Source organism: Coenobita brevimanus, chromosome 71 (assembly GCF_032717465.1).
Source record: "Coenobita brevimanus isolate Jiangsu-jjx chromosome 71, ASM3271746v2, whole genome shotgun sequence".
Taxonomy (NCBI): Eukaryota; Metazoa; Arthropoda; class Malacostraca; order Decapoda; family Coenobitidae; genus Coenobita; species Coenobita brevimanus.
The window spans coordinates 15,260,299-15,279,144 of record NC_137024.1 but is presented as its reverse complement, the minus strand read 5'-3'; the positions used below and the strand labels follow the sequence as shown (position 1 = coordinate 15,279,144).

The 18,846-nt window shown below is 41.2% G+C and overlaps 1 protein-coding gene across 1 annotated transcript; it reads left to right on the top strand.

Moving 5' to 3' along the window:
• The first annotated feature begins 412 nt into the window (after window positions 1-412).
• LOC145406695 (uncharacterized) lies at window positions 413-4,522 on the top strand. Its single transcript, XM_080277797.1, has one exon. The coding sequence runs from the start codon at window positions 413-415 to the stop codon at window positions 4,520-4,522; it is 4,110 nt and encodes a 1,369-aa protein (XP_080133923.1).
• The last annotated feature ends 14,324 nt before the right edge of the window (window positions 4,523-18,846 follow it).

The window sequence follows — 18,846 nt, the reverse complement described above, 5'->3', positions numbered from 1 at the left end:
TCTTTAGATTTTCACCATGAGTTCAGACACTATAAAGAGGTTAACTGAAGAGGGAAAACAAATGGGCTTAGAGGGCGACAAGCTTATGACCTGGGTAAGAGAAGAGAGAGTGATAGAGCAAAATCGGCAGAGAGAGGAGCGGGCTCAAGAGAGGAAGCTAAAGATTTTAGAATTAGAGGCACAGATTGAAGCTTCGAGGGCTGCTGCTGCTACTAGTGCTGCTGCTGCTGGTCAGAACGTTCGACCACTTGCAACCGTAATTAATCCCCCTAAGCTGCCAATTTTCGATGAGGCCAAAGATGATATAGATTCTTATCTGGCTCGCTTTGAGAGGGTAGCTCAAGCTGCAAGATGGGAGAGGTCGGTGTGGCCAACTGCCTTAGCATCTCTACTAACGGGTCGAGCTCTCGATATGTATCACCAGTTCACTGACGACATCATTGCAGATTTTGATGAGCTGAAGTCAGCACTTTTGAGAGGCTACGATGTGACAGCAGAGGGTTGTAGGAAACGGTTTCGCGACACAAAGTTTCGTGATGGCGAGTCTGCAGTGCAACTAGCTTGTCGAATCAAAAGGAATCTTGTTAAGTGGTTGGAAGCGGATGGATCCAGTCAGACCTTTGAGAATTTAGCAGATCTCTTTGCAAGGGAGCAATTTTTAAGGCAGTGTCCTCCAGCTCTAATGATGTTTTTAAAGGAGAAAGAAGTTAAGAGTTTGCAGGTTTGTGGGGAGGAGGCAGATCGTTGGATTGATGCCCATGGTCACCCTTCCCAGATTAACAAGAAGGTCAACAAACCCGTGGCTGAAGGGCAAGAGAAACCTTCAGAACGCTCTACAACACAGATCAAGACAAAGACCTCAGGGAGTGACAGTAAGTTTGGTAGTAAAGGATGTTGGGAGTGTGGTAAACTAGACCATAGAAAAGCTCGGTGTACTTTTAATAAATCAAAACAGACCAGTGCCGCTGCATCAGGAAAAGCATCTGTGAAAGCTAAAAGTAGGACAGTTAGTGGTTCAGCTACCAAATTTAATGGGAATGGGCAAAGTTATAAGAACTTAATATTGAACAATGGCTTGGTTGAGGGGCAAGCTGTTACAGCAATGCTTGATAGTGGGTCAACTACTTGTGTTGTAGCAGAGAAGCTAGTTTCATTGAGACACTATACTGGGAGAACAGTTTCACTGAAATTGGTGAATGGGGCAGTGATAGTGTTGCCAGAGGTAGAAGTTGAAATTTCTACACCTTGGTTAATAGGGAAAGTTTATGCTGCTGTGTGTAAGACCCCAGTTTACGATTTAGTTGTTGGTGGTGTAACTGACAATCCATATTCCCTCACAAGTATACAGTCTACAAGTGATCAAAGCTTGGCTGAACAAGACAACGCAGAGGACGTGAACCTAACCAGGAACAGAGTCCCGAGTGGAAGATCTGACACTGAAGCAACGGACGAAGTAACCACAGAGTTGGAACGAACTTCGAGGAGTACTGCTGGTGGATCATCAGACGCTGGACTCGTTGCTGCAGTTACTAGAGCACAAAGTCGCAAGGACGGTAAAGTTAAACAACCCCTGAAGGTGAGCAATGTTGATACTTTCGTGTCTACATCAGAATTTGTGAAAAATCAAGAGGATGATAGAACTTTGAACTCTATAAGAAGTCATGTTCAAAGTAAGAAAGTGTTTCAGGCAAGAGGAAGGGTGTCAACCTTTATTCTTAAAGGGGGTAGATTATACAGAGAGATGACAGTTAGAGGAGTGACAAAACAACAGTTGATTGTGCCAAAGAACTATCGTAAGGAAGTGTTCAAATTAGGTCATGAGGGAATCATGAGTGGCCATATGGGGTACAAAAAGACTCTGGACAGGATTCAAAGAACTTTCTTTTGGCCAGGTATGGTGGCTGATGTCAGCCGCTGGTGTAGGTCATGTGATGTGTGTCAGAGAACCGTGGATAAAGGTAGCATAAAACCAGGAAAGCTTAGGTCTATGCCAGTAATAGACGAGCCATTTGCTAGGGTGGGTATAGACATAGTTGGGCCTATTACACCTAGGGCAGATAGTGGAGACAGGTATATACTCACTCTCGTAGACTTTGCTACTCGGTATCCAGAAGCAGTTGCCTTGCCTAATATAGAGACTACTACAGTGGCGGATGCGTTGATGGAGATCTATTCTAGAATTGGTATTCCAAAGGAGGTTTTGACTGACAGAGGGAGCCAATTTACTTCAGCAATGATGAGGGAAGTTGAACGGTTATTGTCAATAAAATCTCTTAAAACCACTCCATTTCATCCCATGTGTAATGGCTTAGTAGAAAGATTTAACGGTACACTTAAGAAAATGCTGAAACGAATGTGTGATGAGGCACCTAAGGATTGGCCAAGATACATAGCACCATTGCTCTTTGCATATAGAGAAGCACCCCAGTCGAGTACTAGATTCTCCCCTTTTGAGTTAGTTTATGGAAGAACAGTGAGGGGTCCTTTGGATGTACTAAGAGAGATTTGGGATGGATCAGTCAGCATACCAGAGACTGTTAGTACCTACAGCTATGTTCTAGATCTCGGTGAGAGATTGGAAAACACATGTAAGCTAGCAAGGGAAGAATTAGATAAGGCACAGGAGTTGGATAAGAGCTACTATAATCGTAGGGCTAGTGACAGAACTTTCAAGGTGGGTGATCAAGTTTTGCTGCTTTTACCAACTGACCATAATAAATTACTCATGAACTGGAGAGGTCCATATAAGATTGTAGAGTGTCCTTCTGCTTTGAATTATGTAATAGATATAAGGGGGAAGAAGAAAAGATTTCATGTGAATATGCTGAAGAAATATGAAGTAGACTACGATCCAGATGATTGTGATGTAGCCGAATCAGATGTAAGTGCTGCTACAGTTATTGAGTACTCTGACGAGGTTGAAAATCTTTTGCTACCTATACCAACCACTGAGAAGTCTTGGAAAGATGTAGAGTTGTCAGTAACTTTGTCTCCATTAGAGAGAGGTAAGATATGTGATTTGTTGAGTATGTACTCAGAAGTGTTCTCTAGTACACCAAAGCTAGCAAATGTTCCTCCCCATGAAATTGTTTTGACTGACAAAACCCCTGTTCGAAGTAAGCCTTATGCTATACCATATAGTTTGCAAGCTGAGGTAGAGAAAGAACTTAATGCAATGGAAGAAGCAGGGATAATTGAAAAATCTAATGCTCCCTATAATAGTCCTGTAGTGGTTGTACGTAAAAAGGATAAAGGAGTGAGACTCTGTGGAGACTTTAGGAAATTAAATGGTGTAACTCAGTTTGATGCAGAGCCTATGTTTGACCAGGGGAATATCTTTTCAATATTATCAGGGTCCCGATATTTTTCAAAACTAGATCTTTCTAAAGGATTCTGGCAGATTCCATTACATGTGGATAGTAGGAAGTACACTGCATTTAGTACTCCCAAGGGTTTATATCAGTTCAAAGTCCTTCCTTTTGGCTTGTGCAATTCACCTGCAGTGTTTAACAGGACAATGAGGAGTGTGTTGGGAGGTATGTCTGGCATAGAAATATTTGTTGATGACATTTTGGTACATTCCTCGACTTTTCATGAGCATTTGAAATTGTTGGATCAGGTATTTTTCAGACTTAAGGAAGCAGGCTTAGTAGTAAATCCATCCAAATGTGTAGTGGGTCAAGCTGAAGTGGATTTCCTTGGTCATAGAATAGGAAATGGGATATGCCAGCCCCAGAAAGATAAGGTTGGGAAAATAGTTGAAGCTTCTGCCCCCAGAACTAAAAAAAAAGTTCGTTCGTTCTTGGGACTAACAGGCTATTACAGAGCATTCATACCAAACTACTCTACAATTGCAGAACCATTAACCAATCTAACAAAGAAGAGCAGTCCAAATAAGGTAGTGTGGACAGATTTGGAGCAAAGAGCATTTGATACTCTAAAGAACAAAATGACTAATAAGCCTATTCTCCATTTGCCAGATTTATCTAAAGACTTTGTTTTAAGAACAGACGCGTCAGGTGTGGGTATTGGTGCTGTGCTGATGCAGTCCCATGGAAATGAACTGTGGCCTATATCTTACCATAGCAGGAAGCTGGGACAAGCGGAGAGGAACTACAGTGTTGTTGAAAGAGAGTTATTAGCAATCATTGAGGGTGTAAGAAAGTTTCGCCAGTTTTTGTATGGACGAAGGTTTGTTGTTCAGACAGATCATCTGCCTCTGCATTACCTCAAGACTGCTAAGAATTCCAATGCAAGGATTATGCGGTGGGCATTATACATGCAGCAATTTGAGTACAGTGCAGAGTACATTAAAGGAGCTGAGAATGTAGGGGCAGATTATCTTAGTCGTTTGGATGAAGGATATAACACATGCTGTTCAAGTTTGGGAATTCGTTCAGATTCTGTGACAGATGTTGGCTCAGGTTGTTTGGGCTTGCATGTACTTGGTATTGATGAAGATGTAATTCTGGAGAAGTATAATGTTAAAATTAACTGGAATTTAGCTGGCCATGATGTGTGATATAATTTTCTAGAACGTAATTATTAGTTGTTAGAACTTTGGTACAAGTTCTTTTGTTCAGGGGGTAATGTCAGAATGATTCATGACTATAAGGGTTCATTATTGGATCTTTGTTCTAAAAGGGTATAATTTAGTTTCTCTGGTTTGTTTCATTAAAACTTAGGTTAGTTGTAGTTCACTGGTAATGAGGCTGTTCGGAGCACGGAAGTAAATTATACGTTATTGTGGATCTTTCAAATGTAGTATGTTTATGTATACTTATTTTGTATTTTGTAATTTTCGGAGTGTGATTAATTATTATGAATTGTATGATACTGCTTCAATTTCTCCATGGTACGAATCAAGGGAAGTGAGGTGGTGACTGTGAGCTGGGGTGTGGGCAGTTGATCAGCAGCACTGGTATGGAAAAGATATAGCAGCTCTTCACGTGAAGTGTGCCCTCGACTCGCGACTTTCCTCCCCGCTGTGACACTTGTGAGCCTATGAAGGATGAGGATGGAAACTCCTCCATACTGAGGAAGCTCTAAACTCTGCCCACACTGCCCTCTTGATCTACAGCAGGTGTTAGCATAGAAACACCTGCGGACATGCTACCTGCTTCTCAGTCACCACCCTCTTGATGGTCTGTTCTCAGTAAGGTTGTTATGTCACCAGTAATGTGAAGCAGTGTTCCTAAGGTTACTTCTCTTGTAGTTTACTTTCTTATGCTTAGGATTAAGTTAGGATTAAGTTATAATTTTGTGAATAAATTATATTCTCCAATTTACATTTTCCTAGCCCCAGTGTACAAATGAATGATGGGTCATTTCCAACTATGTGAGTAGTAGTAATAGTGCAACTCTGGAATCATGGTAGTCTTCTTTCACATATGAGACTGTTTCCGTAACTTGGCCATGACACCAAGTACTTCAACGTACTCATATTTTCCAATTCCTCACCATCCAACCTCGCTGTACATTCACTGACTTCACCTCTCTCAAAGACCATCACTTTACTCTTCCCTACATTCACCTTTAGATTCCGTTTCTTACACACTCTCCCAAACTCATCCACCAAGCCTTGCAGCTCCCCTTCTTCTTCACTCAACAACACAGTATCATCTGCAAACAACAGTACAGGGAGTTTCCAAACACTATCCTCTCTCACCAGGGCCACTCCAACATCCACTACCCTACCTTGTACCTCTTTTATTACCCCATCCATGTACAACCATGGAGACATGACACATCCCTGTTTCAACCCAACTTTCAAAGAGAAAAATTCACTTAGTTCACCATCCACACGCACTGCAGCCTTCGCACCATCTTACATACTCTTCACAGCATGCAACAACTTCCCATCTACTCCATATATTCTTAACACTTTCCACAATCCTTGTCTATCCACCCTGTCATATGCCTTCTCCAAATCCATGAAAGCCGCATACTACTTCTTTCCCTTCTCTAGAAACTTTTCCACTAAAGTTCTAAGAATGAATATCTGATCTACACAATCTCTTCCCTTCCTAAAGCCTCCCTGTTCTTCTCCAACTAATTTCTCTGTTCTTTCTCTAACTCTGTCAATAAGTATCCTACCATACACTTTTCCTATTATACTAAGAAGACAAATGCCCCTATGATTACCACACACTTCTTTTTCCCCTTTTCCTTTGTACAAGGGAATAATTATACCTGACTTCCAATCCTCCGGGACTCTACCTTCCTCCCAGGCCAATCTGCACATCTTCCACATCCATTCTACTACTATTTCTCCCCCATGCTTCAGCATTTCACCACACACTCCATCAATTCCTGGGGCTTTTCCCGATGTAACTTTCTTCATTGCTTCCACAACTTCTATCCTACTGATTTCTTCCTGTCTTCTCACCTCCCTCCTTCTCCCAGCCATTCCCCAGCCACTTATGCTCGCATTACTTCCATCCTCTATGTTCAACAATTCCTTAAAGTGTTCTCTCCATCTGCTCACTTTTTCTCCTTTCTCCACTAGTAATCTACCATTTTTATCTTTCACTCGCCTGCTAACTTCACTTCCACCCTGTCTTACTCTTTTCTCCTCTTTCTAGAACATTTCCTGACAGTCCCTCCACTTTACACTCAAATTCCTTCCAAATTCCTCATCCACTCTCTTCTTACTCTCTCTTACTAATCTTTTCATCTCTCTCTTTCTTTCTACATATAACTCTTTCTTCCGCCTCTCAACTTCTTCCACGCCCCTATTTCTCATCCATTCATTGTATGCTTTCTTCTTTTGTGCCACAGCCTGTTTCACCTCTTCAGTCCACCATGCTGTTCCTTGCACCCCCCTCCGTCTTCTCTTCCTTCCACACACCACATCACATGCTGCACATATTTCTTCTGTAAATATCCTACACACACCTTGCACGTCTCCCATCTGCTCCAATTCATATTTGCCCAATCGTTCCTCCACTTCTCTCTTATACTCTGTCTTTTTCTCATCCTCTTGTAACCTTTCCACTCTCCTTGCAACTACTCCTTCCTCTCGTCTTTCCCTTCTTCTATTCCTCCATCTTACTTGAATCCTAATTCTGGCCACCACTAAGTAGTGGTCAGAAAGTCCACTCCCCCAACCTCTAGAAGCTCTTGCATCCATTACACATCTTTGCATCCTTTCATCCACACACACATAATCAGTCATTGCCTTCCTTTCATTCAGTTCACCACCCACCCTTCTCATCACTCGCCATGTATACCTGTGGATCATTTTATGCCTGAAGAGGGTATTGGCTATCACCAACCCCCTCCCAGCACAAATGTCCACTAACGCACTCCCATTCTCATCTATCTCAGCATGCACACCCCACTCACCAACTATTCCATCCACCTTCACATTCCCAAACTTTACCATTCATATCACCGATCAAAAACACTCTCATTCCTTCCAAACTTTTCCATGCACACTTCTACATTTGTCCAGAACTCTTCTCTCACTCTTCTAGCACGATCTTGCGTTGGCGCATACACACACACAATCGCCCACATTTGTATTCCAACTTTCAACTTTACCCACACAATCCTTGACCCAACTGATCCATACTGTCTTATGCTCTTCTTCCATCTTTTACTCACAACTATGCATACTCCCTCCTTTGCCCTCTCATTCTCACCTACTCCTGCACATATACCCTATCGATACTCCCATTCTCTCACACTTTCTCCTCTCCATTTTGTTTCAGTTATTCCACATACACCCACTTTCGCACCCTCAAGCACCTGGACAATCTCTCTCTCTTTCACCTCATCATTCGCTCTTCTTACATTCCATGTACCCATTACCAAGTCCTTTGTCCGGTCCTGGGTCGTCATCGTTTGGTCAGTCCTTGTCCGAGGCTTCTTGTTTGTTTATTTTAGTTAGTTGTTTTCCGGGGAGGGGCACTAACCCTCCGCCAACTCTTTTAGTCGCCTTTTACGACAAGCAGGGATACTGGGGGAGTATTCTTGAAAAAAAACCCTACCCCCGGGGGGGGGGGGTTGATTGAAAGATTATGAACAATTGCTTTAAAGATCATGATTATAAAAACAATCGGCCTTGGCCCGAAACTCTTGAAATGGAAGGCTTAGTAAGGAGTGTTGAGCGTCTGTATCTGTGAAAATAGTAATCCAGGATCTGAAATTGGGGAGAAAAGTATATGGCAATGCGGTGATTGAAAGACGTCTACAAAGAACGAGATGTAGGGACATAAAAAGAATCTATGAATGGAAATGGAAGAGACAGGCGAGGTCCTTATTAATACTTAAAGAATACAGATCTGAGAAAATGTATAGGTGTGGATAATAGTACACTGGTTGGAAGATTAAGAGATCAAACAAGAACTAAGTGAACTAACATACCAATGGAATATGCGAAAGATTGTGAGAAGGGAAACATCCAGAAAATAACAATGCAGAGACTGAGGACGAGTATGCGATTGTGACAAATGAAGAAGAGGTTGATCAAGACGTAAGTGTAGAGAGGATGCTGACGAGTCCGTGAGATGGGTTGGGGTTGGGAGGGGGAAGATTATCTGTAAATACTAAATAATGAGTTTGAAAAAGGATGATTATATCGGTCGGAAGAAAAAGACTGATTATACAGCAGGTGACTGAACAAAACTGCCGAGTACATGAGAGGGGATGGCGTGTTGTGGGAGAAGGGGTTGTGGCTGAGTAGGGACAGAAATGCCTGGACATCTTTCTTTTCAAGGACATCCCTCACAGTGTAATGCCAAGTAGCACAAGAAAATACACTTACTTCGATTAGTTCGTTCCTCATTTTTCGTCGCACCACCAGACAAACAGAGAACTGCGAGTGTCCTTACCTGAAAACAGAGACAAGAAAACGTTAAGGCAGTAATCCTTATCCTGGAAACACAAAATTATTTAAAGGGGGAGGGGGCTGAGGTGCGAAGGGTGAGTGAGGAATGTTGATAAGGTCTGTCACACACACACACACACACACACACACACAAAGCAAAATTGTGTGTGTGTGTGTGTGTGTGTGTGTTTCTTCGGTGTGGGCGCGCGAAAGAGCCTAATGGGTCTCAGCTCATCAACTATACTTCTCTGGCATACCATATTGCTGACAAACTAAACTACAGCTCATTATATTCAGCGTAAGAAATAGAATTAAAAAACAGTATTGTTGAATGTCCGGATTTTTTTTTTTTTTAACAAAAAGTTTTTCCTGAGTCTTTACCATCCCTCTTCTCACGGCCTGCAGTATAAAAAACAATCTCCTCACACAGCGGGGATGACAAACAAGAAAGCAGGTCTCAGAGTAAGGGATGTGAACACAGCAAACACATGTGTCACTTCTCGAGGTGGACAAAGGAAGTAATTTTTATCTGCTTTGTAAATATCATAAAAGTTATCCATGTGAGATCGAGCAAAACATGACAAAATGGGATATATGGAAAGGTGAGGAAAGGGAGGAGATGGAAAGCAAAAATAGCAGTAGGAGAAAAAGAGAGACAGAAGAAGATGAAAGAAGCGAATATGGAAAGAGGAGATAACTTAAATTGGAATGCAGGAGGAGGAAGAAATAGGAAGAAAAGCGATGGGGAAGAAAGGCAGAAATATATGAAATCAAGAAAGAGAGGAGAGAGGCGAACAATGAAGAGGGACGGGTTGGATCACATATCAAGTGGAGACTTTAACGAGCAAGGACAACTGGAGGAGGAAAGAAATGAGAAAAACCAAGAGGGAGCAAACGGTGAAAGCAGAAACACATGAGAAAAGGGAAATAATGAGGCGAGAAAAAAACACGTACCAGTAGGAAAGAAGATGCATAAAATATCAGAATGATAATAATACTGACGGGAGGCAAAAGCAGAAAGAGGGAAATAAAGGAGAGTAAGAGAAAACTGTACGAGCAGGGGAGAGGAAAGGGAAAAACACTTACCTAACAGACTGCAGGGGTTATCGTAGCCAAGGGCAGTACAGCAGGTGAAATGACAAACGTCTGGGGAATTTCTGATGCGGATGATGGAAATGTACAAGATAAAGTGGAAGCAGGCGGAAACGAGGAGAAAGGAAAACGAACAAACACTAATCGGAAAGAGGAGATAAACGAGTTTTTTGTCGACTACGTGACCTGCGTCGCACTATGAATCCGTCAGTGGGAGGGAAAGAAATGGGCGTGGTAAGCAAAGGAATGGGTGGTGGGCGGTGGGGCTAGGGTAAGAAAGCAAACCCTGTAAAAACTAGTGTTGCAGTTACGAGAGAGCGAGCGATGTTTACTCTCGTTAAGTTTGGAAATGAGTAGCCCAGGCCAACCTGGCCCGGCCGCGAAATTTTTTTTCCTGCCCAGTTCCGTCACTTTGCACATATGGCAACGTTGCCCTGTGTTTAGTTTGGCAACGCCGTGCAGCAGTGAGCCATAGGTCATATAGTTTTCGCTGCCTTAGCTTAAATATAAAAAGGGGCCATACCACTGTCTTTACTTCGTCACTCGTCTGCTGAGAGAGAGAGAGAGAGAGAGAGAGAGAGAGACCTTGAAACAGTATAAAATAATAACATGCAGGGTCATCAATAAAAAGTGAGTATGCAAGGAAGATACTCTCTACACTTTGCTAAAATTAGTTATATGTTGATTTAATGAAAATGCGGTACGTCTTAGGGGTGGTACATGACTGTTCGTTGAGAACACTTATCAGTAACATATGTTGTAGGCCTATACTACTTTACCTGTCATTTCTTGTCATTGCTCCCAGACGTACGATTCAATCAGCTGTGTTTACAGGAGAGAGAAAGAGAGAGAGAGAGAGGTTAATGACCCATAATATTTTATCACCTAAAACGCTTTTCATGATCATTCTTAAGGGTTAACCTTGGTAATTTCTGCTGCAAGCTGGGAAATATTGGTATCAATGATGCCTGAATATCAATGTTTCATTAGACATTTTCTTAGGTATATATTTCAGGTTAGATTTCAGATTATTTTCTTGTTTTTCTTAGGTATATTAGTAAAATCATTTGTCAGGTTAGATTTCAGATTATTTTCTTGTTTTTCTTAGGTATATTAGTAAAATCATATGTCAGGTTACATTTCAGATTATTTTCATGTTCTCATGTCCTTTATTTCATGTTAAGTATACTTGAAGGGTTTTTGTATTTGATGAAATGCAAAGCTTTATTTGTTATGGTATAATCTTTATTAAATATTAAACACCACCAGGCACCATATGCTATTTCCCATGTGCTGATGACAGGCATTGGGTCAGACATGAGACATTATAGACCATTGTGTGCAAAATAAATCAAGAGAAACAAGGAATTAAAAAAATAAACTCAATATATTCTATTTGGTAATAGCATTGGGCTGGGAACACATTTGCTGATCTTCAGTGAGGGACTGAATGTAAAATAATGATTGGAAAATAAGCAATTATTGTTGTCATATTAAGGGTCTACTTTGTTGTTCGTGAATAATCTCAGACAGTCTGTGCAACTGACCCAGTGATGCGCCATTGCCGATTGTAAACACAGCTGATTGAATCGTACGTCTGGGAGCAATGACAAGAAATGACAGGGAAAGTAGTATAGGCCTGCAACATATGTTACTGATAAGTGTTCTCAACGAGCAGTCATGTACCACCCCTAAGACGTACCGCATTTTCATTAAATCAACATATAACTAATTTTAGCAAAGTGTAGAGAGTATCTTCTCTCTCTCTCTCTCTCTCTCTCTCTCTCTCTCTCTCTCTCTCTCTCTCAGCAGACGAGTGACGAAGTAAAGACAGTGGTATGGCCCCTTTTTATATTTATTTAAGCTAAGGCAGCGAAAACTATATGACCTCTATGTCTCAATTATTCTTTCAATCCATGTAAAATATAGATAGTCAGGTATTATATTTATAGTCAAGCATAAAAAAAGTAAATAATTGTGATGAATACTAAACCTGGCATCCGATATGGCTCACTGCTGCGCGGCGTTGCCAAACTAAACACAGGACAACGTTGCCATATGTGCAAAGTGACGGAACTGGGCAGGAAAAAAAATTTCGCGGCCCGGCCCGACCCGACCGTTAAATTATGCAGAAACTGATAAATTTACTTCAATGTGAAGAAGAGTTGAAAATCTTTCTGCATGTGATACTTTCATTCAATAAATTTTGTTATCAACTAAAAACTCACCCATAAAGGCGTAGGAACTCCTTGGAATCTCAAGCTTTCCAAGAGTGTTTGGCTCTAATCGGAGAATGTCTCAGTTACGAAATCAAGTTTTAAAAGATTAAGACTGTTTTTTTTTTTTTTTTTTTTTTTGGCGTCAGCTCTAGCAAATAATATATCGGAAATTCCCTCTATAATTTTATATCAGGGAAATTTTGGTATCATGGCGCTCGCTTGCTCGTCACGCTTTCACAAAGCGCAATGTACTGGTGTTAATGATTTGCGTGCAGTTTTTTTTTTTTTCCCCAAAGTTTCTCCAGCAAGAACAATATAATCCCGCATTGCCAGCAATTACCTGCCATCTTATGACGCAAGTAAAAGTAGAAAGAACAATCAGCGGAGGAACGATGCATAAGGGAGAGGACACACATGTCTGAATCATGTGGCCGAGAAGATGACACGAACCACAGGATTTCTGGTGTTGCACAAAGACAGCCTGAACCTTCAACGGAACCCTGTCTCTCGTTTCCTCTTGTCGATCACATGTTTCGAGCAAGTGTGTCAACATGCATAGACAACAGTGGGAGGAGGAGGAAACGAGAGGACAGGAGTGGGGTTAAGTATAGCGTGAACTATCCTCTTTGTTTTTTTTGTTTTTTTTCATGCAGAACAAAACAATCTGGGGGTAAAAAGAATAATCTATAAAAGACGTAATCGTATTGAGAATGTTAAAGCTTTACAGTCGCACCTTCGTACCTTTACCAGTTCTTAACTCAATTTCTGTCCCAAACTTTATCTTATAAATTTCAGAGCGTCAGAGGCTGACAATGAACATTTATTCCCTGTCCTTACGTTACTTTTCGTCCAAAAGTTTATTTTCCTTTCAACGGTCTCACAACTACACCTTTCGTCCTTTCATCAATCCTTACATTAACATTTGCCTCAAATTTTGCTCTATTTCTCACAAACTTATAATGACAACTTTTTTATTCTTTTACCTAATTCTTCCGTGAGTTTCTATCCAAATATTACCTCACATTTTCCGACTGCATCACAGTCGGGGTGGTGAGAATTAATAAGGTGGGGGTTGCTACTAAACTTCCTAGTCATCAGTGCTCAGCCTCCAGGTTATTACTCCTCGTCATGAGTTCTCGTCCTCCACCACTTTAATTCTCAGCCTTAATGTCATCATTTCTTCCTGATCAGTTTTTTGTTTTATTTATACAATGTAAATTTCCAAGCCTCATGTCCCTTAACTATAAGCTTCCTCACTTTCACGTCAATTCCCAACATTTTTGAACAAAAATCCCCGATGAACATTCCAAGTGCCTAAGTACTCATGGAAATTCACGCTAGTTCCCTATGTTCCAGGTAACAATGCATATCACACCAATCGCCATGTGCATGAGAACGGTCTAGGTCACATTACTTCCCCATGTGTCTGAAACCTGTCTAGAAGACCAGACTAGCTCCCCACATGCCCGAGGGCAGCAGAGGACACACTATTTTACTATGTGCCCGAGAAATATTAAGGTCACAATAGTTCCTCATGTACTTGAGAACTTCTGAAATACCATACTACTTTTCCATGTGCCTGAGAAGCGCTTGGCAGATCAAACTATTTGCCCATGTGCCTGAAAAAGTCTTTAAAAGTCGCACTAATATCCCTATACAGTATACCTTAAATCTTTTCGTTGTTTGATTTTAAGGGAGGAGTTTGTGAGGGCGAGATTTATTGCGTAACTGTCAGCATTTCTGACAGAGTTCCCCCCTCCCCTCCTCTCTCTCTCTCTCTCTCTCTCTCTCTCTCTCTCTCTCTCTCTCTCTCTCTCTCTTTCTATACATAGATATATTTTGTGGTAGGTGAGGGTGCTCACCATACACTCACTCGATGTAGTGCTGCTCTCGGTGTCAGCCCTTTCCTTTCCTCCTCCCTTTCCTTCCTTACTCTTATGTCTTTCGTTACTTCATTCTTTCCAAGTTATTCTGCTTGCGGATGACTTTACACTCCCTCTTTTGTCTTTGTTTCCTTCATTCTTTCCTCTTCCTTCCGCCTCTGGGTCATTGTACACTCAGTGACAAGCCAATTAGTACACTAGGAAATTATTTACTATGATGGGTGGTAACCATATAACCAAATTATGGCACCTGGGAAATTAAGGAGCTGCAAAATTGTGCTGAGCCGGTGCAGGTCCAAGGGGAAGTTGGGGTTATTCTTCTCGTAATGCCACTCAGGGATGAGTGAGGCTGATCACTCTCATCTTCAATGTCAAGACCAACATGCCTAGTCCCGGGCTCCTACGCTCCTCACAGGGCAAGGTAGGACTGGATGATGAATGGATAGATGGATATTAATATATATATATATATATATATATATATATATATATATATATATATATATATATATATATATATATATATATATCCTCGAGATCTGGAAGGGGAAGAAATGCTCGTGTTGCAGACAGACAGCAACAGTTAGGTTTATAAAAGTACACACACACACACACACACACACACACACACACACACACACACACACACACATCATCGATTTTTTATTTTTGTTAAAAATTTTTGATTTATCTTTATTATTATTGTTATTATTATTATTATTATTATTATTATTATTATTATTGTCCTAATCCTAACATTCAGATTCTTCGAAATTTGCGTTAAGTATTCCGCTCGCGAGAAAACATTTGGACTTCGTAGTGGAGGCCAGTAGACCTGCAATGATACTGCCTCCTCCCTCTTTACTTTTTTTTTTTTTTTTTTTTTAATCCAGTGTGGGTCGTAACTTGGCTTCGCTTCACGAACACAACAGCGGCACAAAAGAAGCGGCGCTTTATCAGCGTGGCCGATAAACCAGTGTGGTGATGGTGGTTGGGAGGGGGGGTTGTGGTGATAAAAGAAAATAACAGATGCAACAACATACGACAATATGGAGAAAAGAGGAGAACATGAGAAAAGTGATGGACAGAAGAGAGAAGGAAAGAAGAGAAGGGCTAAATGAAAGGGCAAGACGAGATGTGAGGAAGAGGACGCGGTATTACTGTCGCCAGTAAATCTGTGTAATATTGAGAGAGCAGTTGCATTTACTGAGTGTGTGAGTGTGATTGTAGGGATTTGATTGGTGGGCATGAGGGACAGAAGAGAGAGAGAGAAAAAAGTGGAGCTATGAAGAGAGAAAAGAAAAAAAAATGAGAAAAGGGAAGAGAAAGTAAGGGAAGGGAAGAGCAAGAAAAGGGATACTGGTGGAAAGCCAATTGGCATTCTTTGTGCAGCTCCGACTTAACCCTAGAATGGCACACCTGCTTATACCTATTTGTACTGACGTAACGGGGTTGATGCGACCATGAAGAATTAGTAATGAATTATTCTGTTGCACGTCATCTTGATGGGTATATAGGCCTATTTATCTGTAATATAAAATATTCAGACATGACAATACACCCTGTCTAGTTCTGCGAACATGTTACACTAATTGGTGGCAGCGGGTGTTGCACTCTCTGACTGCTCCTTCACAGACACACACACACACACACACACACACACACACACACACACACACACACACATATATATATATATATATATATATATATATATATATATATATATATATATATATATATATATATATATATATATATATATATATATATATATTATATCGCCAGTGCACACCTATGAATTTACTATTACTTTATTGTTAGTGGAAAAAATGTAAAGGCATGCCTGTGTGTGTGTGTGTGTGTGTGTGTGTGTGTGTGTGTGTGTGAGGGGATGATGGCACAGCACCTCCACTGACGTAAGATTACACCTGACTTTGAAAATCTTGTATGCACTCGCCAACTGGCTAATTCAATCTTTCACTTGCAGTCTCACTCGATCGTTTACACACACCATTCTTTCTTACAGTGTGAGACATCCCCAAAGCTATATAAAATTCATGGGTGCAGCAAGAATACAGTGAAAAATGCGTCGTCGTAGTAATAGAATTACCTCTCAGACTCCAGTTCCTAATATTTTATTAAAAAAAATCGTCTGGCGTTAACTGAACTTGCTTAACAGAATTTACTCTCCGAGACTTCTGTGACTCGCTCTCAGATGATGAAAGAGTCTAACATTAATTAAACTAGAACTAGAGGGGCATTTAGCGGAGCGCATCTCTCCGACGAGGGCAACGCATTTACCTAAACCACTTCATAATGGGTTAGGTTTTCCCATCATTGATTAGGATTTCACAAAAAAAGGTTTTCCGGATCCAGATTCTTTAAAACGATCCAAGTCAGTCTCAAAAGTTAACCATTTGTTCCCTGGAACATAGGCTACCTACCCATCAAATGTGGTCCAAATCTCTCTTATAGTTTTTGATTAATCCTACTGACAGGTAAACAAACAAACAGACAGGGGTGAAAGCATACTCTCCATATCGGAGAGGATAAGAGTTATCTCAATCGTGGAGACTTACATGAATAAGAAGGGAATTTCCCCCAAATAAATAAAACCGTCTGGTGGTAGGAAGAATAAAGAAAAGCACGTCCTCAGGCTGAATGCACTAACCCCTTCAACTGGACAGCATATGATATTTTTAATATCATTCGTGCTGCCATCAAGTCATGTTACTGGACTAAGAGACTTTTCCAACTGGAAAAGTTAGCTAAACCCTTAAACAATTCCTTCACCACAGGATGTTTTCCAGAATCTGATATTAATCACCTGCTGGTGATATATATAAAAAAATAGTAGTAGTAGTAGTAGTAGTAGTAGTAATAGTAGTAGTAGTACAGCAATCCCGCCTGTCTAGTCGAGCAGACCCACCAACAGCAGGCAAACAATCGCCTATGCAGGGCTGGCCCGTGCAGTGAACTGACGATCCCTTGCGATGGACAGGCTTCGCTGTGGCGAGGCGCAGGGAAAACTGAGGATATTTGGTTCCTGGATGGAGGTCGTATTTTCGTCTCTCCACCCACTTAACATGGACACCATAGTAAGCTCCATATCACCCCGATAGCTGGATATATGGTTGCCACCCAACGTTGTAATCGGTTTTCTGGGTTACAAAAAACCATCAGGCTTGTCACTCACTGTGGAATTATCTAAAGAAGAAGTAGGCAGTACTGCATCAAATGAGTGGATGATGGTTGCCACCACCTTTTTTTTTTTTTTTTTTTATGTGTCCGACTCTGGGCATAGGCTTCACAGCCTGTTCCCAAGGCCCAGTAGTCCTCCTACATACCATACATCTCTACAAGTCACCACTTCGGAGCTAACACCCACCGTCCATATTGAATACATGCTAGGGCTGTCTCATACAAGACTGGTGTATTGGTATTAGCGGGAGTATTTTTACGACATGTCGGCGAGCCTTCTGGTAGATCAGTAAAGACTGATTTTATGAAATTCAAATCCTTAAATTGTTCCCTGCCCCAGTGTGGATTTGAACCTGGATCCGGTAGGACTGCAGGCCACCGCTCTACCGATTGAGCTACCGCCTCCCCCTATCACTGGTAGGGTAGCAAATTTATTAATCAGTTCACTAAAACTGTTAATACAGTTCGGTGCACCAGGGGTCGAGTCTGGCGTCGTTATAGCGCTAATGATCAAACTTTTAATACACGCCATTTTTACCGTGGGGTTTTTACTATACTTTTCAGCCCCAGAGAATGTAAATTATTCGTTTCCCTCCATTCTGTCTGTCTGTCTGTCTGTCTGTCTCTCTGTCACAGCAACATATGCCAAATATACCAATAACAATCATCACAACACCAACACACATTTCCACCCCCCACTACCAACATCCACTACCAGAACTACCAACATCTACAACAACCACTACCAACACATTACTACAACATTACAAGTGTTTCCCTACTGTTTACTCCACTGTCCCTCTCATAACCCAATTTATACAATCTGTGGCAGTAATTAACCTTTGTATGACACTCTCTTACAAATTACACACACCAAGGACCCGACTTCACCTCAAGGGTCACTTCAGAATTCCCTCACCATGACAATGATAATTACTGTCTTCAAAAATGGCAGGAATACTTAGTCACACCTTCCAAATTGTTTGTGAAACTTAATTCGAGTCGAGAAACTTTTTTTTTTACCTGTTCTGTGATGGCCTTTCTTCTTAAATTCTTGCTTCTATTATTCTTGTTATAATACGAGATACCTCAGACTGAAAGCATTTGAGTTAATCTTCTGTACTTTTTTTTAAATCTTTGAGAGAGAGAGAGAGAGAGAGAGAGAGAGAGAGAGAGAGAGAGGACAGGATTGATCTGCATACAATTTCGTTTCTCCTCCCCCAGCCAACATGGGATACAGTGAAAGAATGCAGAGTCACAGGAAAGAGTGAAAAACGCATAGAGAGAGGGAGAGAAAACAAAGGAAATGGTAGTAATGGCAGGAAAAGTGAGAGGAAAGGTTGGATGAGGGGGAGAGGTGAGAGGAGGAAGTGGAGTAACGAGACGAAAGTAAAAACTGGAGTGTCAGAGGCGAGGAAGGAAGAGGGAGAGGGAAGGAAAGGCAGTGGAAAACAGATTTGTTAATGTGTATGATGCAATGAAGGACAAGTTGATAATGAAAAAAACTGAGGAGGAAGAAAGGAGGGCGATAAGAAAGAGACCTGTGGAGGTCTGCGTATGGTGGAATGGAAGGAAAGTTCACAATGAGACAGAGGAAAGAATAGAAACACGGGTA

Excerpts from the sequence above, each read along its gene's own strand:
- LOC145406695 (XM_080277797.1), top strand. The coding sequence starts at position 413 with ATGTATCACCAGTTCACTGACGACATCATTGCAGATTTTGATGAGCTG.